The 27,627-nt window shown below is 49.1% G+C and overlaps 1 protein-coding gene across 1 annotated transcript; it reads left to right on the plus strand.

Moving 5' to 3' along the window:
• Positions 1-13,669: 13,669 nt before the first annotated feature.
• On the plus strand, positions 13,670-22,428 carry AOC1 (amine oxidase copper containing 1). The gene is made up of 5 exons (XM_066385952.1): positions 13,670-13,738; positions 18,004-19,598; positions 20,468-20,753; positions 21,115-21,247; positions 21,767-22,428. Exons 2-5 carry the CDS (start codon positions 18,008-18,010, stop codon positions 22,034-22,036), a joined length of 2,280 nt encoding a protein of 759 aa, XP_066242049.1. The 5' UTR covers positions 13,670-13,738; positions 18,004-18,007; the 3' UTR covers positions 22,037-22,428.
• The last annotated feature ends 5,199 nt before the right edge of the window (positions 22,429-27,627 follow it).

Here is a 27,627-nt window from a genome sequence, read left to right on the forward strand (position 1 = left end):
AGACGTTGCAACTCCGGACCTGACCTCGACCTCAACCTCAGCCTCAGCCTCAGCCTCAGCCCCGGCCTCCTGCCGCTGCTGGCTCTTCGCAACATCCAGGGCAATCTGCAACTCACGAACCTGTGATTCCTCCTCCAGTAGCTGCTCCATTTCCAGGCAAATCTCGCAAACCTGGTCGGCCTCCTCCTCCAGCGCTTCCTCCAGCTCCAGGGTCAGCATCTGTTTCTCCCACGTTTGCTCCAGCTCTTTCCACTGCTCAGTTTGCAGGTCCCAGGCAGCCTCTTCCACAGAGCTCTCAGTTTCCTCATGCATGGCTGTAAAAGTCAGCCAGCCTACAATCCCCAAAAGGACAGCCATGGGGAACCTGTTGGGCAGATAAAATGTATTATGCTCACTTTGTTAAAGAGGCCGTTGCCCAGGTGATATTAATGTGTGTTGGGGTGGGCTAAAGGCAGGCGGAATCCTTGTAGCCTGGGGCTTGGTTTTGGGATTGAGCCTTTCCTACCCTTTTTGGTGTAGGGTGGTACAATCCTATCATGCCTCAGAGAAGTGACTTTGTATTAAGAGACTTCCCTATTATGTATATTGGATTAAGGGTTTGGATTTCTATACTATAAAATGGGAACGGAGCGGGAGTTTGGCTCTTGGTTCCTGAGATTAGCATGAGAGAGCAGAGAGAGTAGAGCCAGCAGCAGGAGGAGGCCACGTGGAGGAGGCCAGGAGAAGCAGCCAAGATGGCGGAGTGCTGAGTGAGATGCCAGTTTGTGTAGAGTTTGTATCTGGGATAAGGAAGGAAATGGGGAACTGAGGAGAATAAGGTTGGTGAGCTAGAAACCTTTGATTCTAGGAAACTCGGATAAGTCAGTGGCTTTGTGAGCACTGAGTGTGACTGGGTTTTGGAGCCCAGTGTGTATTTTTACTTGCCCGCCGGGTGCAAGGTAGGATTAAAGGTTATGGCCCACCAGTTTTTGGCTCCATGGTTTCTTTACCGACTGTCTGAATCCAATGCGAACCTGCATGGGCCAGAAGGCTGCTGTGATGGTGGCCCTGGCCGTGCCTTCTGGCTTTACAGAACCCTAACACTAGCCAGTCCTCTACTCCACCACTCAAAGGCTCCTTGCCGATCTGTATCGAATCCTGCCGACTACGCCAAATGTAAAGCCAGGAGCCGGGGCCAGGGCCACTATCACAGCAGCCGCCTGGCCCTTGCAGGTTCGCATTGGATTCGGATAGTCGGTAAAGAAACAACGGAGCCAATAACTGGTGGGCCATCATCTTTTAATTCTAGCTTGCACCCGGCGGGCAAGTAAAAACACACACTGGGCTCCAAAACCCACTCACATTCAGTGCTCACAAAGCCACTGACTTATCCGAGTTTTCTAGAATCAAAGGTTTCTAGTTCACCAGACTTATTCACCTCTGTTCCCCATCTCCTTCCTTCTCCAGCGTCAAACTGCACAAACTGGCCTCTCACTCAATACTCTGCCATCTTGGCTGCTTCTCCTGGCCACATGGCCTCTTTCTGCTCTCCTTTCTGCTCTCTCATGCTAATCATCCCAGGAACCAAGAGCGCAAGCTCCCGCTCCGTCCCCATTTTATAGTGTAGAAATCCAAACTCTTAATCCAATATACAAAATAGGGAAGTCTCTAATACAAAGTCACTTCTCTGAGGCATGATTGGATTGTACCGCCCCACATCAAAAAGGGTGGGAAAGGCTTAATCCCAAAACCAAGCCCCAGGCTACAACGATCCTGCCTGCCCACAGAGACACACATTAATATCATCTGGGCAACAGCTTTCACGTGGGCAGCGTCATCTTTAACAAAGTGAGCATAATATATTTTATCTGCCCAACAGAGAGGTACTCACTCTGGACCTCCAAGAAGGGAAGCAGAGCCATGACCTTGCTTCCTTGGGCCAGTGTCAAAAGCCTCACTGCAGGTTTGGGAGCCAGAGACACCCAGGTACAAATCCTGGTTCCACCACTGACCCTCTGTGTAGCCGCCAGGACAGGACTGATTGTGGGGTCATCTTTAGGATTAAGTTAAGACCACGTATGCAGAATTCCTGGTGCGGTGGTGCCTGCGCCTCCATGGGTGGTCAGCACAGTGGAAGGGACCCTCCTCCTAACTGTAAAGAAAAGAAGACCAGTGGCCTCTGTTTGTCCCATATGCATCACCTCCTTTAGGTTCCTGGCCTGCAGGCTCACCTCCCATTAATGAGAAAACATGGTACCAACCCCATCCCTTAGCATGGGTCACTTGGGCAAAAATTGTCACACAAAACTGGACCAAATTCTAGTGGGGAACAAGCAAAACAGAAAACAGGGTGGGAGTTGGGGTGTGATGCATGGGTGCTGATCCCGCAGAACCAGGGCCCGAAGCCTATCTCCTGCAGTTCGTTCAGCGCGGCCCCACCCAGGGCCTAAGGTCTTCTTGATTCTCCATCTGGCTGGCTGTTATCGGAGCTGCCTGCCTGGGCCTCCTCCAACCCTCTATTGCTGTGGATAATATATGATAACATAGGTTTTGTTTATCTCGGTATCTATGAAATCCCACACCCTTAGGCAAAACAATGATAATGACAATGATGATGATGATGGTGAAGAACAAGAACAACAACAGCCCACACTGGACAAGAACTACCAAGGGCACGACTTCAGAGGCTTGGGTGCACTTGCTCTTCACTGCGTGGGTTGCAGACCAGAGAGTGAGTTCTCAGGTAGCTCCAGGGCTCCCCACCATCTGGGGCCTGGTCATCCAAATGTCAGACTCCACCGCCACTCCACAGCCTCGCTCCAGACCCGGCTCTGTGGCACTGTAAGTGGGCATTTGCTTTCAGAGAGACCAGCCCTGGTGCAGCACCCCTCAAAGAAGGGGCTTTTAAAAGAAAAGCAAACCGTAGACAAATAGAGGAGGCGGAGAGCTGAGCCCGGAATCGGGCATCTGAGACTTTGGTCTCAATTACCTGTTACATTTTTGCTTGCTGCCTCCACACTGCCCGCTGCCCGTTGCCCATGGCCTCTCTTCTGACCCCTGGCTGAGGTTCCAGGGCAGTTCCACCTCTCCCCTTACTGTTATCAGCCCAGTTCATCTACCTTCACTTCCTGCTTTGGGCTGGCCTGCCCACCCCCACTCTACTTCCCCTCCCTATCTCTTCCCAACCTTCTAAAGTCAGGTCTAAACCTTGACCTTCTAAAGCCAAGACCAGCTCTATAAATTGCAGAGCCCAGAGTAAAATGAAAATATGGGGCCCGTTGCTCAGAAGTTAAGAACTCCAAGAGAGAAATAATAGAGCTTTGAACTGGGGGGCCTACTGAGTGCGGGGTCAGAGAGACCACACAGGTCCTACACCCTGGCCTCCGAACAGACTCATACCATGCTCAGCTAGCCTTGCCTGCAGGGGCCTGTGAGTCCGGAGAAAGATTCTTCCCCCATTGGATCACCCAGTAAATACCCCAGCTATGTGGTTGTGAAGCCAGTAGCCACGGCCACCATCACAGCTGCCTGGCCCATGCAGGTTCACATTGGATTTGGACAGTCAGTAAAGAAACAATGGAGCCAAGAACTAGTGGGCCATCATCTTTAAGCCTAGCCTGCAACCGGTGGGCAAGTAAAAACACACACTGGGCTTCAAAACCCACTCGTTCAGTACTCACAAAACTACTGACTTATCCGAGTTTCCTAGAATCAAAGGTTTCTAACTCACCAGACTTATTTACCTCTGTTCCCCATCTCCTTCCTTCTCCCTGCACAAACTCTGCATAAACTGGCTTCTCACTCAGCACTCCACCATCTTGGCTGCTTCTCCTGGCCTCCTCCACATGGCCTTTCTCTGCTCTCCTTTTTCTGCTCTCTCCTCTAATGCTAATCTCAGGAACCAAGAGAGCAAGCTCCCAGTCTTCAGAAATAAAAACTTTTAATCCAATATACAAAAGAGGGAAGTCTGTGATACAAAGTCCACTCCACATCAAAAAGGGTGGAAAAGCTTAGTCCTAAAACCAAGCCCCAGGCTATAAGGATATTGCCTGCCCACAGCCTGCTCCCAACACACATTAATATAATTACATGCATTCCAAGCACAAGGGCAACTAATATCATCACCTGGGAGATGGGCTTCCATGTGGGCAGTGCCATCTTTAACAAAGTGAGCATAATATATTTTATTTTATCTGCCCAACAGTGGCCATCAATCTAGTGACCTTGTTGAATTACCACATCAATCTCAAAGGCTGCACAGCAAAAGACACAACAAAATGGAAAGACAACTTATAGGATGGGAGAAAATATTGAAGAGTCATATATCCGATGAGGGATTATTAAAAACACATAAAGAACTCATACAACTCAATTACAACAACAACAAAAAGAAAAGACAAATTAAAAAATAGGCAGAGGAACTGAATAGACCATTTTCCAGAGAAGACATACAAATGGCCAACAGGTCCATAAAGAGGTACTCAATGTTACTAATCACCATGGAATGTAAATCAAAACCACAACGAGATAGCACCTCGCTCCTCCTGCAAGACTGTCTACTATGGAAAAGATAAGAGGTAAGTGTTGATGAAGATGGGGAGAAAAGGGAACCTTCATGTACTGTTTATGGCAGAGGTCCCCAAACTTTTTACACAGGGCTCTAGTTCACTGTCCCTCAGACCGTTGGAGGGCCGGACTATAAAAAGAACTATGAACAAATCCCTATACACACTGCACATATCTTATTTTAAAGTAAAAAAACAAAACAAGAACAAATACAATATTTAAAATAAAGGACAAGTAAATTTAAATCAACAAACTGACCAGTATTTCAACGTGGGGCACTGCAGCCACAGACCAGATGTGCATCATATGATGCACTTCCAAAGCCATAAGGTGTGCGTCCAGTGTCACTGGAAGTAGTACTATACGTGAGCAACGCTGAGCTTTGCAGCGCTGCCACATACAGTACTCCAGGAGCACAGGATGCTCCTCTCACTGACCACCAATGAAAGAGGTGCCCCTTCCAGAAGTGCAGCGGCAGGAGCTGGATAAATGGCCTCAAGTGGCCGCATGCGGCCCGCAGGCCATAGTTTGGGGACCCCTGGTTTATGGGGATGTCAGTTAATGCAGCTGCTATGGAAACAGCATGGAGGGATTTCGGACAGAGAAAGGCAAATACTGCATGCTATTACTTACATATGGAGTTTGAAAAGCAAAACTTGTAGGCCTGGTCAGTTGGCTCAGCGGTAGAGTGTTGGCCCGGCATGTTGAAGTCCCAGGTTCGGTTCCCAGCCACAACACATAGGAGAAGTGCCTATCTGCTTCTCCACCCTTCCTCCTTTCTTTTCTCTCTATCTCTCTCTTCCCCTCCCGCAGCCAAGGCTCCATTGGAACAAAGTTGGCCCAGGCACTAAGGATAGCTCTATGGCCTCTGCCTCAGGCACTAGAATTGCTCCGGCTGCAATGGAGCAACGCCCCAGAGGGGCTGAGCATCGCCCCCTAGTGGGCATGCCGAGTGGATCCCAGTTGGGCGCATGTGGGAGTCTGTCTCTCTGCCTCCCTACTTCTCACTTCAGAAAAATACAAAAAATTTAAAAAACCCAAAACTTGCAGAAAGATAGAGTACAACAGTGGTTACCAGGGGCTGAGGAGTGGCAGGAATGGGGAGACGGTGGTCAGAGAGAACAAACTCCCAGTTAGAGATGAGTAAGTTCGGGGATCTAATGCACAGCTCTGTGATTACAGATAACGACATTGTACAATGTACTTGAAAGTTGCTAAGAGAATAAATCTTCAATGTTCTCACCATGAAAAAGAAATGGTAATTATGTGATACGATGAAAGTGGGTAATTATGTGATACGATGAAAGTGTTAACCAATACTCCAGTAGTAATCATGTTGCAATATGTGAGTAATCATGTTGCAAAGCAACACATTCCACACCCTAAACTTACACAAATGGTCTGTTAGTGGTCGGCAAACTTATTAGTCAACAGGGCCAAATATCAAGAGTACAATGATTGAAATTTCTTTTGAGAGCCAAATTTTTTAAACTGATACTATATAGGTAGGTATATTGTTATTAACTTAATTAGGGTACTCCTAAGCTGGCCTTTGAGCCACACTCAAGGGGCCAAAGAGCCCCTTGATGTAGCTCTCGAGCCGTGGTCTGCCGACCACTGGCTAAGTCAATTTAATAAATAAAGCTTGGGGGAAAACACTGGCTGAAGCCTTAGCTGTCAAGTATGTTTTTTTTCTTAGAATGCCACACAGCAATTTGTCAAAACTTTCCTGACATTTGGGTTCCTAACATCTCTTCCATTTCTCTTCACAATCTCCACAATTCATTTACTCTAAAAAGAAAACACTGTGTTGATCTCTGTGTATTTGAAGGAATTAAGATACAGTCCCTGCATTCATGGAAACGGTAGAAGAGACAATTTATGAACAACTAATCCTAATGACTGTCATAAAAAAAATCAACAAATAACAAGTGCTGGCAAGGATGTGGAGAAAAGGGAACCCTCGTGCACTGCTGGTGGGATTATAACTCAGTGCAGACACTGTAGAACACCATATGGAAATGCCTCAAAAAATTAAAAATAGAGCTTCCATGCGACCCAACAATTCCCCTTCTGTGTATTGATCTGAAGAAAGCAAAGACACTAATTAAAAAAGATATACTCACCACTATGTTCAATGCAGCATTATTTACAATAGCCGAGATATGGAAACAACTTAAGTGTCCATCACTAGACGAATGGATGAAGAAGAAATGGTACATATATACAACGGGACATTACTCAGGCATAAAATGAATGAAACTTGCCACTGGGGTAAGAACTATGGAGAACCGCTGGCATCTAGTGTAGGGATAGGCCAAGAATAGTGCTAAAATAAACATCCTAGGATGCACAGATGGATAGTCCCGTACCAAATAGCTATCGGGCTCTAAATGTCCATAGTGCCAAGGCCCCTCAAGACCAGTGTCCCGAGATGAAATCTGTGCTATTGGCTTCTTTAGCCTGAGGATTAAATCAAGGGACTTCTCTGGCCCACCCCCAGGGGGGGCCTCAACCTCAGGGACTTGTGAGGCTCTTTCCTTCTCACCGTTCCATGAAAACAACCCTGCTTTCTAGACTTTTGCAATGATCTCTGAGGTGCTATGACTTTCTGAAAACAAAATATCAAAAATTTAGCCATGAGAAAGCTCTGAGCTGCGATCTCTGGGCAGTAACCCCAGACACTGAATCGATCTTTCTATTTTTTTAATAGGCATTAAAAAATTTTTTTTTATTTAGAAAACTAAATTTAATGGGGTGACATTGCTCAATAAGAGTCCGTAGGTTTCAGGTGAACATTTCTATAGCATTTGAACTGTTGACTATGTTGTATGCCCATCACCCAAAATCAAATCGTTTTCCGTGACCACATATTTGTCACTCTTTACTCCCCCTCCCCCTCTCCCCTTGAATCTATTTTCACATATTACTCTGTCCTTCACATATTACATCCAGGTAGACTGGACGTCCTACCTGCTCCATACAACATCATCCCCCAGGCCACTGGTTCTGCCCCTTTAAGAAAGGCAGGCAGCCCAGGAGTTAAAGGACACAGTCTTTGGCCAAGTTTATCTGTAAGAGCCACCAATCATTAACCCCATGAAGCGAGGAACCGCGCCTCAGAAATCAAGGTCACCTAACAAGAGCAAGGGACCAGCAGCCAGCTCTGTGCAAGCCTGGTGAGCCTGTGGCAGCAGAATGACAGGCCTGAATTCCAGAACATCACTTATCCATCCCGTTCCCCCCCCCCCAGTCAAAAACAATGGCTTCACTGACCATTTCTGCCCCAGGACTACATGTGCCCCCCAGTGTCCTTGGGGTCATTCTCCGTGGGTCCCTCCTCTCTACTGAAGTACACAGCGGGCTCCTCTCTCTAAGCACTTCCCCCCAGACACCTCTTCCACCTTCCTCTGTCATCCTTAGCAGGACACCTGATTCCGCCTGGGACCCCCGCCCCACTCGGGGTCCTGGGGGCAAACGACCCATCTCAGCTCCGTGGCTCTGCTCCTACCTGTCCTGTCCTCTGTGCAGACCTCAGGATGGGGGGGGGGGTCCCCTGGCTTTCCAAGAGTGTGCCATCTGCTAGGTGCAGCTTACAGAAGAGGGTGTGCTGGGTTCGAGAGCGTCACCTCAAATTCACATTCCTTCCAGAACCTCAGAATGTGTTCTGATTTGGAAAATAGGATCACTTGCCATATAACTGGTTAAATGAAGGCATGCCTCGCCCTGGCTGGTTGGCTCAGTGGTAGAGCATCGGCCTGGTGTGCAGGATTCCCAGGTTCGATTCCCGGCCAGAGCACACAGTAGAAGTGCCCATCTGCCTCTCCACCCCTCCCGCTCCCCTTCCTCTCTGTCTCTCTCTTCCCTTCCCGCAGCCAAGGCTCCACCAGAGCAAAGCCGGCCTGGGTGCTGAGGATGGCCCTGTGGCCTCTGCCTCAGGCGCTCGAATGGCTCTGGTGGCAACAGAGTGACGCCCCAGATGGGCAGAGCATCGCCTTCTGGTGGGCGTGCCAGGTAGATCCCTGTCGGGCGTATGCGGGAGTCTGTTTGACTGCTTCCCCGTTTCCAACTTCAGGAAAAAAAAAAAAAAAAGGCATGCCTGAGGTCCTTATAAAAAGAAAGGGACACAGAGGGGAAGAAAGCTATGTGACCATGGGTTAGAGACTGGAGGGATGCGTCTACACGCCAGGGCCAGTCGCCGAAGCGGGCCAGGTAGGACCGCCCCCACCTGGAGCCTTCACCTGGAGCACCGCCAAGTGGACACCCAGGTGTCAGACTTCCAGCCTCCAGCACCGTGAGAAAATCAATTTGCGTTGCTTGAAGCCCCCTGCACCGCAGTTTAGGGTATTTGTTAGGGCAGCCTTGGGAGTCGAATGCGGGGAGACAGAGCCCCTGGTTTTGAGGGGCTTGCAGTCCTCGGGACTACCTCCGCGTCCCCTGCAGGACGCGCCCTGGGCCCTAACTCACGTCGCCCCTATGCTATGCTACCTTGTAATGTTATTTATAGTTCTATATACATTCTATGTACTTCTTCAAATAAAAAGTGAACTCTGTCCTGGTAGGTCCCACCTGGCCGCCTGCACGCAGAGCACTGATGGTCCTTACCACCAGACCCCTTCGGGTGTGCGACCAGCACCGTCCTGGCTCCCGGTCACCCGCCGCCCCGGGGTGCTGACCTGCAGTCAAGCAGCCCTTCTCAGGCCTCTCTGGTGCTGCGGATGGACATCCCCCGCAGAATGGAGCCAGCCGCGAACCTCCGTGTGTGCGTGGGCATCGCCATCACTGGCAGTACGGCCTCTCACGCATGTGTGGTGTGTGTGTGTGTGGGGGGGAGGTATTCCCCCTCTCATTCCCAGGCAACCATTCTATTGTATTAATAACTAATGTCTATTCTTTCATTTGTGTCCGTTTTTGAAAAATGTGTCAGGCTGCCTTGTGGGCATGCTTTTGAGTCCTGTGCTCTCTTGTTCATCCTGTTTCCTCCTACATTCTTAAGATCCACACCAGTGCGTTGCTGCATGGACATCCACGCCCTTGTGACCACCCACCACACAGCAGCACCCCACCATGAGTCTCGGCCGCCCTCCTGGTGACAGATACCCAGATGGCCTCCAGCCCGCCATCCCAACAACACATGTCTGCGCCTGCCCTGTGGACTTGCACGAGCATCCCTTTGGCATTGAGACCTGAAAGCAGCGTCAAAGTCCTGCGGGGCAGGGGCTGTCTCACTGCCTGCTGACGGCAGGTGGCACTGGGGACAGTCTTATCTCCTGCAACCCCTGCCCGCAAGCCTGCCTGAAGTTGCCACTTGCCCACGTCTCCGCCTACCCTGGGCATCATCCAGCCTCTACTGGCCAGCCATGGGTATAAGATTCTATCTCTGGGGCTGAGTAATTTGCATTTCTCTGATAACCACACCCTTTGAGCCCCTCTCCCTCTGCCCTTGAACCCTGTCCGTTTCCTCTCTTGTAAGTGGCCTGGAGATTCTTTACCTGCATCTCCACTGGGATGACTCCCTCATTTGGCTGATTGGCAGGACTTCCCATTCAATCTAGATAATAGTCTCTCTCACTTTTTTTTCTCCCCTTCATAATTAATTTTAAATTTTTAATTTAATTTTTTTTCAATTACCATTGACATACAAATATTATATTATATTATATTATATTCCAGAAGTACAACAGTGACTAGACATTTATATAACTTACAAAGTGATCCTGTATATGTCTGGGACACACCGGGCATCATACAGTTATATTATTGTTTATTTTCCCTATGCTGCACTTGACCTTCCCTGTCTCTCACTTTCTTAGCAACCCAACTTTCTTGAAATATTTCTCACATACCATACAATTCACCCACAAAGTGAATAATTCAGTGGTGTGTAGTATGCTCACAGATATGTGCAACCCTTCCCATGATCAATCACCTCAAAAAGACACCCCATATCCATTAGCTGTCACCTCTTACCCCCCACCCCCTCTCTAAGCAACTGCTAACTTCTCTCTGTTTCTAAAGATTTGTCTATTCTGGACATTTCATTTCAATGGAATTACATAATAAATGGTCTTTTTTAACTGGCTTCTTTCATTGAGATTATGTTTTTAAGGTTCGTCCACATTGCAGCCATGTATCAGTACTTCATTCCTTTTTTTTTACTTAGTGAAAGCAGGGGATGCAGAAAGACAGACTCCCCCATGCACCTGTATCAGGATCCACCCAGCACACCCCCTATGGCAGGCATCCCCAAACTACGGCCCACGGGCCACATGCAGCCCCCTGAGGCCATTTATCCGGACCCCTCCGCACTTCCGGAAGGGGCACCTCTTTCATTGATGGTCAGTGAGAGGAGCACTGTATGTGGCAGCCCTCCAATGGTCTGAGGGACAGTGAACTGGTCCCCTGTGTAATGGGGTGATGCTTTGCCCATTCTGGGGCATTGCTCCGTTGCTCTACAACTGAGCTATTTTTAGCACCTTAGGGGGAGGCCATAGAGCCATCCTCAGTGCCCCAGAGCCAACTCCTTTGAGCCAGTTGAGCCATGGCTGTGGGAATGGTGAGAGGGGCAGGGGAGAGATGGAGAAGTAGATGGTCGCTTTTCCTGTGTGCCCTGACCAGGAATCAAACCCAGGACATCCACACACCCTGCCAATGCTCTATCTACCACTGAGCCAGCCAGCCACAGACCTTCATTCCTTTTTAATGCCAAATAATGTTCCCTTGTCACATTTTGTTTATCTGTTCATCAGATGATGGACACTTGGGTTGTTTCTACCCTTTAGCTATCATGAATAACACGCTGTGAACATTTGTGTACAGGTTTCTCTGTGGAAATATGTTTTCATTTTCCCTGGGTCTTTACCTTGGAGTAGAATTGCTGGATCATGTGGTAACTCTATATCTAATCATCTGAGGACCTGCCAGACTGTTTTCCAAAGTGACTGCACTGTTTACAATCCCCTCAACAGTGTATTAGGGCTCTACCCTCCCCACAGTCTCACCAACACTTGTTAATCTGACTTTTTGGGTCTAGCCAACCTAGTGAGTGTGAAGTAGTACTATCTCACTGTGATTCTAATTTGTATTTCTTTGATGATCAGCAATGTTGAGCATCTTCTTGGTGTGCTTATGATCCACTTGTGTATCTTCTTTGGAGAAATGTCTATTCAGATAAATTGAATTATTTGTCCTTTTATTTATTTATTATTGGCTGATTTTAGAGAGACAGAGAGAGGACTGAAAAGAGAGAGAGAGATGCATTCATTTGTCACTCCACTTAGTTTGTGCATTCATTGGTCACTTCCTATAAGTGCCCTGACTGGGATCAGACCTACAACCTTGGTGTTTCATGATGATACTCTTATTGAGCTAACCGGCCAGGATCTGTCCTTTTATTATTGAGTTGTAAGAGTTCTTTATTCTACAAACAATTCTTTTATCAAATACATAGTTTCCGAATATTTTCTCCTATTCTGAAGGTTGTCTTATCACTTTCTTGGTGGTCCCTTTTGAAGTACAAAGGTTTATAATTTTGATGAAGTCCAATTTATCTGTTTTTTCTCAGTTGTTTGTACTTTTGGTTCATAGCTAAGAGTCCTTCACCAAACCCAAGGTCAAGAAGATTTACTCCTATGTTTTCTTCTAAGAGTTTTATAGTTTTGTCTTGTACATTTTGGTTTTTGATCTATTTTGAGTTAATTTTTGTGTACGGTGTGAGCTGAGGGTCAAACTTCATTTTTTTGCATGTGGCCCATTTCCTCTTTCAATCTTTATAAGTATCATCTCTCCATCTGTCCTCACTCCATTAACTTGGTTACAATGTCCTTTGCGAAACATAAACAGACTGCACTTTTCAATGTCAAATTGTTCCTAGAACTCTCTTTGGAGCCAAATCTCCTCGAGACTCCCCATGACTGAGGCTGAAAGATTTATGTCACTATAGCAGTCATCCTTTATGCATTAAAAGCTAATTGCCTTCATTGGAGATACCAAGGGTTTTCTGGAATTGCAAACAAGTTTCAGGTTGACTAACTCTTGTCTCCTTCCTTTATTTTACTGCCAGTAAAGGCTGAAATCACTTGCAGTGCAAGTAGAAGGATATTAACAATAAGAAATACAGAAGTCAGATAATAACAAAAGAATAAGCAATTAAAGCCTTGGTGATTAAGGGAATAACGACCTCTTGGTTCCATCTTACAAGCCAGTCATTACTCCTGATTCTATTCTTTCCCTCCCTTGCCCAAGTTTGCCCTTGTCATCTGACTAAGCCACATGAGCACTATGTCACCCCCTACACAGGTGCCTTCCCCACAGCCCAGCCTCCTTGTCCCTTCTCCTCTCTGTGGGCCCTAACTACCACTGTCCTGATGACTTTCTCCCCAACCAACTCCTCCCTCCTTTCCGAATTCTGTCAGGGTCTCAGAGATGCTCAGAAGGCTTCTTCTAGAGCCTCAGCTCAGTGGCTTCATGCTCCCCAAACTGCTCTGTCTCTGCATCCCCATTCTATACATGGGTCTAATTCCCTGCTTTTTTTTTCTCATTGGTTTGAGAGAGAGAGAAGCATCAACTTATTGTTCCATTTTGTTGTGCATTCATCGATTGCTTCTCATATGTACCCTGACTGGGGATCGAACCTGCAACCTTGGTACCCCTGGATGACGCTCTATCCACTGAGCAACCCAACTAGGGCCTAACTTCCCTGCTTTTGATGTTGGTGTCTGTCTCTACCAGCCTCTGCCTTTATCCGCAGGTCTGCTTCAGCTAAGAGTACTTGCTGGTGAATTTTCCCAGTGTACTACTATCTCTGGCCTCCGAAGCTCAACATTTACTCTAATACAGTAGAGCATCACACAGGTTGAGGAATGATAGGGAGCTGACACCTGAGACACGTGTGCTGTTGGGAAAAAAACAGAAGTGAACCCCACTGGCAAAGTGGTGGAGGGGAGGACTGGGGTGTCTCCAAACTTGGGTACCTGTCAGGGCAACAGAGCAGCCAGGGTGCTATGCCCATCCCATCCTTGGCGGCCACCCCTGCCTGCTGTGAAGCCCCCTGAGCCCTATGTGGGTCCCCACCTTGGTTGGCCCAGCCTTCACCTTGCCCCTCCCTCCAGGGCGGGACCGTCAGAGCCATAAAGCTCCAGAAGGAGGCTGAGACAAAGGCTGGCTGCAGAGGTGAGCGGAGCAGAGCACCCAGGTACGTTCTGGTGGGACATCTGGGAGATATAGAAGGAGAGAACTGGGAGAGGAGGGAAGAAGGGCCTGGAATGAGGGGCCAGAAGAAATGAAGACATGAGAGGGAGAGCCCAGAAAGCATGGGGCGACCGCCCAGGGGCAAGATGGGAAAGGGGCAGCGAGGAGGTGGGGACCATGCTCAGGTGGAGATGAGCAGAGCACAATGGCCACCAGATGTTCTCTCCCATGGCTTCCATGCCATCGTCCATGCACTAGCTGCCCAATTGGACGTGGCACACAGGACTGTACTGGGCAAGACAAGCTTAAAGGAATGGACAGGTCATCTCCCTCCTTCCTGGAGCAGAAGAACATGTGGGGATGAGCAGTTATAAAAACGGGGGGAAGGAACAGCCATGAAAACACATGGAAGAACTCGAATGCATCTTCCTGAGAAAGAGAAGCCAGTCTGAAAAGGCTGCAGGCCGTATGAGCCCAACTTTCTGACATCTGGAAAAGGCAAAATGGTGGAGACAGTGAAAGATCAGGGGTTTCTGGGGATTGGGGGCAGGGAGGGAGGACCAGCTGAGCCCCGAGGATTCTCAGGGCAGGGAAGCTACTTGGTATAGTACTGTCATGGTGGATACATGCCATTCTACGTCTGTGCGGACCCACAAACGGCACCACACCGAGCGTGAACCCTAAGGTAACCTATGGACTTTGGATGATGATAAGGTTGTCAATATAAGTTTACAGATTGTAACATGTCCCACTCTCATGAGGAATGCTGATAATGGGGAAGGCTGTGCAGGGGCAGGTACGAGGTCTGTGAATTATCTCTGTCCCTTCTGCTCAATTGTGCTATGAACCTAAAACTGCTCCAAGAAGTAGTCTATTTAAAAGGACAGGGGGGAATGTTCAGCCAAAATAATAGTGAAGGAAGAGCTCATCCCACACCCTTCTTCTGTCTCCCAACTCTTCAGACTACACTGCACAAAAGTGGTTCCCTCCACCCCAACCTTCGCACCAGGACCAGGGGGTGGGCCAGGCTCTGGAGGACAGCACTGGCTGCTCCTGGGGATGGGCTATCAGGTGAAGACCCTGATCAGACCCCCCACCAAAAGGGAAGGGAAAAGGGCCTCTCCCTGTATCACCACTTGGGGATGGCCCTGTCCTGAGATGCCCTCCAAGGTTCCGTGGATGGTCAAGGGGCCACAACCTGAGCACCCCCCCACCAAGGGGCCAAAGCAGCCTGGGAAGGACTGGTCACCCAATCCTCACCCTCAAAGCCACAGGCCTACAGCCGAATCTCAGCCAAATTAGTCTATGTTGTTTACATTTTCAATCTTCTGGTACCACTGTACAGCTTCTCACGGTTGGCTTTAAAACGAGTAGCTAAGGATTCTTGAGTGCTTCCTAGAAGGTAAACACAGTTCTAAACACATGATCCTATTGTTTAGTTGATTGCTTGCAACAAGCCTAGGAGGTAGGAACTGTGGTTGTGTATTTCCAACTTCCAGTTGAGAAAATGAAAGCCCAGGGAGCTTAAGCAACCTGCCCGAGGTCACACAGCGGGTCCTCGTGGTGAGACATACTTGCACTTGAACCTAAGCACCCTGATTCCAGAGCCCGCTCTTTGAATGTCTACACTCCATTTCAAATTTTATCTACATGAAAAATAGTCCATAGTTTTGCTGTGAAGGCCCGTGTTGACACAGGAAACATCTGCACCTGTACATTTTTTTTTTTTTTAATTTTCCCCTTGGGAAACTCTTTTTTTAAAAATAGTGAAATATTTATTTTTTTACAGAGACAGAGAGAGAGTCAAAGAGAGGGATAAATAGGGACAGACAGGAACGGAGAGAAATGAGAAGCATCAATCATCAGTTTTTCGTTTGGACACCTTAGTTGTTCATTGATTGCTTTCTCATATGTGCCTTGACTGCGGCCTTCAGCAGACCGAGTAACCCCTTGCTCAAGCCAGCGACCTTGGGCTCAAGCTGGTGAGCTTTTTTTTTTTTTTTTTTTTTTGATTTTTAATTTATTTATTATTAATTTTTAGAGAAGAGAGGGAGAGACAGAGAGAGAGAAGGGGGGGAGGAGCTGGAAGCATCAACTCCCATATGTGCCTCGACCAGGCAAGCCCAGGGTTTCGAACCGGCGACCTCCGCATTTCCAGGTCGACGCTTTATCCACTGCGCCACCACAGGTCAGGGAAGCTGGTGAGCTTTTGCTCAAACCAGATGAACCCGCGCTCAAGCTGGCAACCTCGGGGTCTCGAACACATCCCAGTCCGATGCTCTATCCACTGCACCACCGCCTGGTTAGGCTGTAGATAATTTTTATAAGAGTTTATTTTAGCCAAAACGGACGAGTTTGTGGTTTTGGTTACACATTTGGAATTAACAGGGATTACGCGAAGATGCGAGAAAGCAAGGATGGAGGGTGGGGTCAGTCTACAAGGTTCTGTGCTCTTTTTCAAGGTGTGTTAACCTTGTCCTAGACCAGGCATGACCAACATATGGCCCGTGGGCCGGATCCGGCTTGGGTAATGAGTTTATGCAGCCCGTGATTAAATTTTTAATACTCTCTGCTACTTCAAAATCTCAGCTACTCAGAAGTGGAAGCGTCTTTGATTATTGGAAATCGAAATGTTTAAGAAGATAGTGATACGCGGAAAAGAATTATGCATGTGACTAATCTAGGGTTAGCGTCCAATAATTGGTCGATTTGATTCGCGATACTTCTTTATTTTTTAAAAAAATTCCATTGTAGCCTGACCAGGCGGTGGCGCAGTAGATAGAGTGTCGGACTGGGATGCAGAGGACCCGGGTTCGAGACCCTAAGGTCGCCAGCTTGAGTGCGGGCTCATCTGGTTTGAGGAAAAGCCCACCAGCTTGAACCCAAGGTCGCTGGCTCCAGCAAGGGGTTACTTGGTCTGCTGAAGGCCCACGGTCAAGGCACATATGAGAAAGCAATCAATGAACAACTAAGGTGTTGCAACGCGCAATGAAAAACTAATGATTGATGCTTCTCATCTCTCTCTGTTCCTGTCTATCCCTCTCTCTGACTCACTCTCTGTCTCTGTAAAAAATAAATAAAAATTAAAAAAAAAAAAAAATTCCATTGTAAAGATTTACAACTTTCGTACTCGTCTGTACTCCATATGAACTGTTTGATGTTTAGCAGCGATGTGAAACCCACATTCTTTTAGGCGGAGTTTGCCAGTGCACACCCAAGGTCAAACAAGTCATTATTTTTGTGGTCAAGAGTGCTGAATCAAGTGGCATTGTAGCATAGACAATAGCTGCAGTTGATAACTGAAAACATGTCCAGGCTGTTTGTAAAACGAAATAATTGTTTTATTTGCGATATAACCCCTTCAAGCTCATTCTATTAATTAAATATTGTTTTGATTGATTGCGATACAGTTTGGATATTTATACGCCCATCCGGGGGTGTCGCTCTGTCGCAACCAGAGCCACTCTAGTGCCTGGGGCAGAGGCCAAGGAGCCATCCCCAGCGCCCAGGCCATCCTTTGCTCCAATGAAGCCTCGGCTGCGGGAGGGGAAGAGAGAGACAGAGAGGAAGGAGAAGGGGAGGGGTGGAGAAGCAGATGGGCACCTCTCCTGTGTGCCCTGGCTGGGAATCGAACCCAGGATTTTCGCACGCCAGGCCAACGCTCTACCACCAAGCCAACCGGCCAGGGCCTTAAATGAATTATTTTTGTATTTAACATTTTTTAATTTTAATATTTCGTCCAGCCCGTGAAAAAAGTTTTCTTTTCTAATCTGGCCCGAGGGCAAAAACTGTTGGCCATGCCTGTCCTAGACGGACAAGAACAACAGACAGGGCTAGCTTAAAAACCTCTCACTAAAAAAGTTATAGGCCTGAGTCATACCTACCCACCATGACCGACCCAGATAGGGGTTTATGATTTACTACCGCACCCCTCTTTCGACACAAGAAGTGCTCGGTGGCATTTGGCGGGTGCCCTGAGTCACAGGCCCTGGCTGTTGGAGGTTCAGCCCTGCTGAGATAATGCCCAGACGAGGGGAACACAGGGGGCCGCGTGCAGGCAAGGAAATCCTCAGGACTAGACAAGGGAGGACAATGCAGAATTAAAATCGATGTAAAGCACGGGTCTGGGCAGCATGGGGCCCCAGCGGTGGGGTGGGGGCCAAGGGAGGAAGCTGCATCTGTAGGAATACCACGGCAGACCTAGGTTCAGCCTGGTGGAAACCCGTGCCCTCTCATAAAACAACTAAGTGCATTTCTTCTGCATTCTAGAGCCATGAGGCCAGAGACCTCGGTCCTCGGCTGGGTGGTGGTCGCGGTCCTGATGCTGCAGACGTTGGCTGAGGCAGGGGCAAAGCACTCCCCGTGGATGCTGCGCAGCAAGGCCGGGGTGTTCTCAGACCTGAGCACCCCGGAGCTGAAGGCCGTGCGCAGGTTCCTCTGGTCCCGGAAGGAGCTGAGGCTGCAGCCCTCCAGCGCACCGACCATCGCCAAGAACTCAGTGTTCCTCATTGAGCTGCTGCTGCCCAAGAAGCAGCAAGTGCTGAAGTTTCTGGACGGCGGTCAGAGGCGTCCGGTCCGGGAGGCGCGTGCTGTCATCTTCTTCGGAGCCCAGGAGCGTCCCAACGTCACTGAGTTCGCTGTGGGGCCCCTGCCATGGCCCCAATACGTGCGTGAGCTGCCCCCCAGGCCTGAACACCGGCTCTCCTGGGCTTCCAGGCCCATCTCCTCTGTGGAGTATGCCCTGCTGAGCCGCACCCTCGGGGAGGCCACCAAGCCCTTGCACCAGTTTTTCATGGATACCACGGGCTTCTCCTTCCAGGACTGCCACGCCCGGTGCCTGACTTTCACAGATGTGGCCCCTCGGGGTGTGGCCTCGGGCCAGCGCCGCACGTGGCTCATCATCCAGCGCTTTGTAGAAGGCTACTTCCTGCACCCCACTGGGCTGGAGCTCCTCGTGGACCACGGCAGCTCAGACGCCCGGGACTGGGAGGTGGAGCAGGTCTGGTACAATGGCAAGTTCTACCGGAGCCCGGAAGAACTGGCTCGGAAGTATGCTGCTGGAGAGGTGGACGTGGTGGTCCTGGAGAACGCCTTTCCCCAGAGTCAGGGGGAAGACAGCACGGGGGACCTGCCCCTCTTCTCATCCTACAAACCGCGCGGGGACTTCCCCAGCCCCATCACTGTGAACGGCCCCCACCTGGTCCAGCCCGGAGGCCCCCGCTACAGGGTGGAAGGCAACGCTGTGCTCTACGGGGGTTGGAGCTTCGCCTTCAGGCTGCGATCCTCTTCGGGGCTGCAGGTCCTGAACGTGCACTTCAGGGGGGAGCGCATTGCCTACGAGGTGAGCATACAGGAGGCCGTGGCGCTCTACGGAGGCCACACACCTGCGGGCATGCAGACTAAGTACATTGACGTGGGCTGGGGCTTGGGCACCGTCACCCATGAGTTGGCCCCTGGCATCGACTGCCCGGAGGCAGCCACCTTCCTGGATGCCCACCACTACTACGATGCCGACAACCCCGTCCACTACCCCCGAGCCCTGTGTGTCTTCGAGATGCCCACTGGGGTACCCCTTCGACGTCACTTTAACTCCAACTTCAGCGGTGGCTTCAACTTCTATGCAGGGCTCACCGGCCAGGTGCTGGTGCTGCGAACAACTTCCACAGTCTACAACTATGACTATATTTGGGACTTTGTCTTCTACCCCAACGGGGTGATGGAGGCCAAGATGCATGCCACCGGCTACGTCCACGCAACCTTCTACACCCCTGAGGGGCTGCGCTACGGGACTCGCCTGCACACCCACTTGATTGGCAACATGCACACTCACTTAGTGCACTACCGCGTCGACCTGGATGTAGCAGGTAGGACTTGGCTGGGACTGACCCTCTAGTCTAGACCAGATACTAACTCATGGGAGATGCTGCTACTTCCCTGGGCGGTGCTACTCCTACCATCCAGAGAATGTGCCTAGCCTGCTTCTGAAACCTGCAAGGCTGAATCCATGTGCCCCTGAAAAATGGTGAAAGTGAGTAGTGCCCTAGTGTGGCCTTGGATGCCGCAGCGTGGATCCTGTCCTTGCCCTGGGGCTGCATTGACCCCTTAGGCAGGTGGGCTAGAAAGGCATGCTTAGGGTAAGGGAGAGGATAATGGCTCAGAGTGTCAGAAGTGTCACTGCTGCTGCCTAGCAAGCACTCTGAGGTGAATGCAGTGTCATCAAGAATACTTTCTGTGTCTCCAGAATTAATAGTGTCACCATCGCTTAGGCATCATGACAAGATTTGGCCGGACATCAAATCACATGTCAGAACAGGTCCCCAAGACCAGAGGGGGGGCCTCCCTTCCCCACCCTCACCCATACCCCCTTCAGCTGGCTCAACCCCATTCGCCTTCTCCCTGGGCACAGAGGGCAATGGACACAGACCCTGCCCGGGAAAAGACAGACTGTCCCTTTTCTCAGACTGCAGCCGCAGCCCACAGGCTTGGGACACGGGTCTCAAAAGAACTGCCCAGACTCACAACAGAATCACCCCAGCTGCTCTGACCAGTCTGAGTTCTCTCCTCATTCCTTCCTCTACCACACAGCTGGCTCTGCATGTGTACCGCCAACACCCTCTTCACTCTGGATGGTTGGCTGCTGGATGTGTTCTGGGGTGGAGATCCCAGTGCAGAATGGGGGTGTGTCATTTCAGGGGGCTAAATCCTCATTCTGCGTCTCCCTGCACACCTTCAGGCACCAAGAACAGCTTCCAGACCCTGCAGATGAAGTTAGAAAACATCACCAACCCCTGGAGCCCAAAACACCACCTGGTCCAGCCGACTCTAGGACAGACGAGATACCCCCGGGAGCGCCAGGCAGCCTTCCGCTTCGGACGGCCTCTGCCCAAGTACCTGCTCTTCACCAGCCCCAAGAAGAACCCCTGGGGCCACCAGCGCAGCTACCGTCTGCAGATCCACTCCATGGCCGACCAGGTGCTGCCCCCTGACTGGCAGGAGGAGCGTGCCGTCACCTGGGCCAGGTGAGGAGGCTCTGGAAGCAGAGGAGGGCTAGAGGCTCCTCCCTGGGTTTCCCTGTGTCTGTGTTTCTGTCTATGAGACTGTGAGTCTGTGCGGCAATGTATCCAGACATGTGTGCACGTGTGTGTGTGTGTGTGTGTGTGTGTGTGTGTGTCCAGGGCGTGGTTTTGTGTTTGGGGAAGGGGAAGGGGAACAGAGGGTCTGTTCTGAGCACCTGAGCCCCAGCTGACACCTGGTCAGACTACCAGGAGATGACCTTGGAATTGGGGGACAGTCACACCCTTGATGCTGTAGGGGTGCCCTGGGAGGGGCTGGGGAGTGAGTCCCCCAGGATCAGAACCACCAGCCTTCTCTGCCCGGCAGGTACCCCCTGGCAGTGACCAAGTATCGGGAGTCTGAGCTGTGTAGCAGTAGCATCTATAACCAGAACGACCCCTGGGACCCGCCTGTGGTCTTTGAGGAGTTTCTTCGCAACAATGAGAACATTGAAGAAGAGGTACTAGCCCCCAGATCCTTGCCCAGGACTTGCTGGGTGTGGAGAGCAAACGCAGTGCTCACCAGATCTGCCCTTTTTTTTTTTTTGTATTTTTCCCAAGTGAGAGACAAGGGAGGCATGCTCCCAACCAGGATCCACCCGGAATGCCCACCAGGGGGCAATGCTCTGCCCATCTGCGATGTTGCTCCATTGCAACTGGAGCCATTCTAGCGCCTGTGGCGGAGGCCATGGAGCCATCCTCAGTGCCCGGGACAACTTTGCTCCAATGGAGCCTTGGCTGTGGGAAGGGAAGAGGGAGATAGAGAAGAAGGAGAAGGGGAAGGGTGGAGAAGCAGATGGGCACTTCTGTGTGCCCTGGCTGGGAATCAAACCCAGGACATCCACACACCGGGCTGACGCTCTACTGCTGAGCCAACCAGCCAGGGCCTGCCCGTTTTTGATAAAGGGGGCTGGGTGGAGGGTCACACACCCTTCTCCTCTCTGAGCCCCCTCAGCACTGCCCACCCCTCTCTCCCACAGGATTTGGTGGCCTGGGTGACAGTGGGTTTCCTGCACATCCCCCACTCAGAGGACATCCCTAACACGGCCACCCCAGGAAACTCCGTGGGCTTCCTGCTCCGCCCCTTCAACTTCTTCCCAGAAGACCCATCCCTGGCATCCAGAGACACCATCATCGTGTGGCCTCAGGAAAATGGCCCCAACTACGTCCAGCGATGGATCCCCGAGGAGAGCAGGGACTGCTTGATGCCCACCCACTTTAGCTACAACGGGACGTACATGCCTGTGTGAGGATCTCCTTTCCCCAGCTAACTTCTAACTAGAAGCCTGAGCTCCCTGCTCCCAAGAACAGATAATAAACCCCTCTGGGCTCAGCTCCAAGCGCAGCATCTTGTGGTGGGGAGGCGGGACAGTGGGGCCAACACACATATGGCCTTGGCCTCCATTCACCTTGGTCTACTCCACCTCAGAAAAGGCCTCCATTGCTGAGGCAGATGACACCCACTGAAATACTAGATATTCCTGTCAGGTTGGTTTTAAAAGTCTGAAGCTGACAGCTTCTCTTGGGAGTCTGGGGGAGATGGGGGCACCCTTATGTCACATCGATGGGCGTGCAAAGTAGTATAAGCCCTAGGAGACACTATGGGAAAACCTAGAAAATTGCTCATACCTTTACCCTTTCATACACTGATCCAATTGAGGGTTTGTCTCAGAGATCTACCTACAAACACAGAAAAAATATATATATATAATATATTATGTATATATAATATATATATATGCATGGTAATTTACCATAGTACTATTTGCAACAGCAAAGTCTGGCAACAGCCCAAACATCCATCTACTATATAAGAGATCTTGTAGAGCTAAATAAACCATGTGGCACATTCACACAGTCCAATTCCAGAGGATCAGAAAAGAAAGGTGTAAATGAGGACGTTCTCTGTACTGATGAGGGAAAACCTAAGGAAGAAAAGAAAATAGGTACCACACAAAATAGACGGTGTACTAACTTTCATTCAAGTGAAGAGGAGAGATAGATAGATAGATAGGTAGATAGATAGATGCATACACTTATAAGTGCATGACCATATTTATATTGATTTATAAAAACCCTGGTAAAGAGACATAAGATACTAATAAAATTGGTTGCCTGTTGTTTTAGCCCCTTTGTGCAGCTTTAACAAAATACCACAGACTTAGGGGTGGGGGCGGTGCTTATAAATAGTTCATGCTCACAGTTCCAGAGGCTGGAAGTCCAAGATCAGGATGCCAACAAAGTCAAGTGGGGGCCCTCTTCCGGCTGGCAGACTTCTGACTTCTGTCCGCCCTCACGTGTGGGAAGAAGTGAGAGCTGTCTGGAATCTCGGAGTGAACTAATTCATACTGGAGAGGCTCCACCCCCATGACTAAGCACCTCCCAAAGGTCCCGCCTCCAAACTGCACTGTGCCTTTCACAGTGTCTGATTGTTGCTGCATTTAAGTGGGCACTCAGCTGTGCTTGTGGAGTGACCGACAGTTTAAGAAATGCAAATTCCAAATTACACCTGCTCTTCTCTCATACCTACCTTCCCCTACACTGTCCAGATTTTGGCCTTTGGCCCTAATTATGATTTTAGCCATTCCCTTGGCTATGACAGCACCATCTCTCTCCCTAATGAGATGGCCAGAGAGCCCAAGCCTTGTCCCTGAGAAAGCAGCCCCAAGACCCCCCAGAGAGCACAATTCTGTCTCTCAGGAGCTCCGGGTCTCTGGTGGTCCCCGCAGGCGACCACTTTCCAACCTGTTTCCCTTCTAGTCCCGAGTGTCTACTTTCCAGCATTTCTCTCATTGCTTCTCCTCAGAGTAAGCATGATTCAGGCGCTGGTCGGGTTGCTCAGTTGGTTAGAATGTCCTCCCTATACTCCAGGTTGTGGGTTCGATCCCTGGTCAGGGCACAAAGGGAAAGTAAACAATGAACGCACAACTAAGTGGAACAACAAACAAATGCTTCTGTCTCTCTCTCTCTCTCTCTCTCTCTCTCTCTCTCCTTCTCTCTGTCTCTCCAAAATTCATCAATGCATTTTAGAAGAATTTGAAGATGGTGACAACAGAGAATCAAACTAAGCATGGGCCCTCCCAGCATGTGTATTAATTGTCTCATCAATTTCTCCTCTTCAGTGCTATCTGCTCTCCCAGTTAGGGCGAGATGCTTGTAATCTGTTACCACATGTGAGCTAAGTAACTTGCTTTACCGCATTGCCTGATTTCCTGTCCTGAGGCCACTTCCAAACCCACATCCCATCATCTAGAGTTTCTAATTTATATTTTACAAAAATGAATAACATTAAACACGCAATTACCACATGACTAACGATCATACTCCTGGGCATTTTACCCAGAGAAATGGATTCCTATGTTCACACGAAAGCCTGTGCATGAATGTTTATGGCAGATGTATTAACATAGTGGACTGGAAATGACCCAAGTATTCCTTAGTAGAGAAATCGCTGAGCAAACTCTGATACAAGAGAACCCTGGTCAGCAGTAAAAAAAAAAACCTTTTGATACAGATAATAATCTGGATGGACCTCAGTAAACATTCTGTTTATTGAAGAAAAAAAACAACCACAAAATGTTGCATCCAGCACGATTTCATTCAGATAGCGTCTAGAATTAAAAAACCACCAAAATGGAGAAGAGGTAAATGTGTGTGAGGGGAGGAGTGTGAGTTAAAAAATAAAAGAAGCAGCATTCAGGAGTCTCTCATGGTGATGGAGGGATTCTGTGTCTTGATTGTGGTGATGGATACACAAGTCAACACCTGAGATAAACATGGTAGAAACCGAGTAACTTCCATAGTCTAGTCACCAGTGGTGCACCAATGTCAAGGTCCTGGTTGTGACATTGTACTATGGATCTAGAAGATGTCACCACTGGCGACATCGGGTACTCAGACCTTTGGTACTATTTCTGCTTTTCCTTTGTCAGTTTATAATCATGTAATTTATTTGAAAAAAATATATATGTGCCTATCCCCAAGCAAAGGAGGGTAAAACTCTTGTTACATTTTCAGGTTTCTTATTCCTTTATCTATAAATTGTTCGAAAAGGATACAGAAGTCGTAAAAACAGAACAGATTGCTGGTTGCCCGAAATAGGAACGGACGAAGGTGGTCAGAGGGTACAAGCTTCCAGGTACAACTTATAAATCCTGGGGTGTAACATACGACATGGTGATTGTATCATATACTTGAAAGTTGCTAGCTCTTACAAGTTCTCACCACAGGGGGGAAAAATATTGTCCCGGAAGGCAACATTTAAAATCAGGCCATCAATAATCACGACTACATAAAAAACTTCAAGTAATCTTGCCTTTCAAAATAAATCACTCTTGTAACAGGAGAATTGCCCAAGAGATTTTTTTCTTGTACAAAAGCAACACCATTTTGTAAAAGGCATACAAAGCTACATACAATCTATTAAAAAAGAAAGATTGCTCCCAGCATGATACTCAACAGCAGCTTATAAAACGCCAGTTGTTTTAAAATAGCAAGCATCTAAATAACCGTATTTTACAAGAACATATAAATTCAAGGGCATATGTCAAAAGACAAAGGGGCTCAGGCTGCCCCTGTGCTTGTTTTCCGTGTCACCTCCATGCTCTCCTCTGCTGGGCTCTGCAGACACTGAGCCCCAGTTTGCAGCGGGCTCCCCTTCTTTGCTCCTTGGCGGGGAAAAGCGCCGAGCTTTCCCGGCTCCACAGCCAGATGGACGCTAGGTGACACCCCTGCGCTGCTGCAACTCTGGTGTTGAAGGTTCCTGCCAGAACCGAGACTCCGAGGCTGCCCTGCTGTTTGCACCACTGGGTATCTCCAAGTTCAGGGTCTTTTCCAAAGTCCCAGACACTGCCAAGTTTTATCTGTACGTCTCTCTTCCTTAGGTCTTCCTGCCCTCTGTTTCTCCATCTCCAAGCCCTGGAAGACTATGCCTTCACCTCCTCTTCCCAAACACCCCCCGGGGGGGGTCTAAGACCCCCCCCCCCCGTTCACTTCTGAACGGGAAGGCCAGCAGCACGTTTGCAGGAAAGAGCACCCACTCAAAAAGCACTAGCGCTTCTCTTATTAGCAAAGAAAGCACAATTTGTTGAATGAGTGAATTATTTTGATTCTGTTGATTAGTCTCCTTTTGTCTTTCCTTGTAGTAACAGAACCATCTCCAACCAGCTTAAGCACAAAGGGAGAATGAAGGCATTGTCAGGACCTGGCGCTGTCCTGACTCTGGAACTGGCCGGAACAGAAGAGGACTGCCATCCGGAATGGTGGTGTGACCATGCACGTCTTCCATCTCGCTGGCCCCAGGGTCACAGAAGTGGCTTCCAGAAGAGAAAGGACCGTCAGAACTCGACTGCAGCCCTCCAAGAGGAGCAGCCACACCCCTGCTCAACTCAGACGTGACACCAAACTCAACAAGTTAACAGGGGACAATGAAAGAGGGAGGGTGCTAGGTAGAGGAGAAACCAGCCTCCTCCGGCATTCCCACCTCCCCCACGCAGACTTTCTACTCTGTTCTCAAAGAGCAGAGGAAGCAGGAAAAGGGGCAGCTGTCTCCTCCCTCTCTGCCATAAAGAGCTAGTGCCTTGCCCTGGCCGGGTGGCTCAGTAGGTTAGCATCCTCCCGAAGCACAGAGGTTGCCGGTTCCATCCCTGATCAGGGCACATACAGGAACAGATCGATGTTCCTGACTCTTCCTCTCTTCTCTGCCTCTCTCTAAAACTCAATAAAATAAACAATAAAATGGAAAAAAGAGCTAGTGCCCTCCCCACCTGGGAGCTAGCCTAACCTTCCTATTCCTGTCCTTCATCATCCACCCAAACTGGGGAGTGGGGAAGGAGCAGCCTTCAGGGGTGGGGCTGGGAGCAGCTCTGGGGGGGGGGGGGGCGGTGAGGGCAGAGAGCAGCCCAGCGCACCCACTATCCCTCACTTCTCTTCCTTCCCACATCCCACCAGGTGAGAAAGTCTGAGGCTGGGCTTTAGAGGGACACACAGAGCAGCCCTCCTAAAGGGAAGTTGTGTGTGGTCCCTCACCGGGCTTAGGGCCCGCCCCCTGCTGATGATCCAATCCCTGTGACCTTGCTAGCCTTTCCTTTGCCCTGGTTTTCTCCGTCTTTCTTCAGATCAGGACTCTGTGGAAAGGTGTGACATTGGTCTGGGGCAGGAATGAGCAAACAAACTTTTGAATAATGTCCAGAAACCTGTAAGACAGTTGGAAGATGAACGTTTTAGCTTCACACCACTAAAACAAACATTCTAGGATTTGGACAAAGCGCTTTTATAACAACTAATACAATATTTAAAACATTGACAATTTCTTAGAGATTCAAAAAAATTTTTTTTAAATCATCGAGCATTGTTTCAAAGCTTTGAAACTACTAAATGACAAAGGATTATGCATGTCCATAAAAGAAAAGGGACACAAGTCGTTTGTCATTGGGGGGTAAGATCTAATCTTCCTAAACAAAAAGAGTCACACAGAAGCAGATTTAACGCGGGTGCATGGGGCACGTGCCCTTTGCCTCAACTTCTGAAGGGCCCCACAAAATCCCAACTTTACACTTTTTTTCTAATGACAAAGGGCCCAATATTTTTTTCTGCGCCCGGGGTTTCAACCGACCTTAATTCACCTCTGAGTAGACAATAACTTCTTGAGGAGCCAGGAAATGTATTTGTTTTCAAAGTGTTTACTTTTAACCATCTGCCTTGCTAAAGAAGCCGGTCACCGTGCTTTAAAAAATTCTTTTTTTTCCTGATCATATTTTTCTTGAGTTAAAAGGCGTGTCTTCAACATTGGCTAGTTTACCTATTAATAATAGCATGGCACAACTTAACATCATTTCTAACA

This window comes from Saccopteryx leptura, chromosome 5 (genome assembly GCF_036850995.1).
Source record: "Saccopteryx leptura isolate mSacLep1 chromosome 5, mSacLep1_pri_phased_curated, whole genome shotgun sequence".
In the NCBI taxonomy this organism is placed as follows: domain Eukaryota; kingdom Metazoa; phylum Chordata; class Mammalia; order Chiroptera; family Emballonuridae; genus Saccopteryx; species Saccopteryx leptura.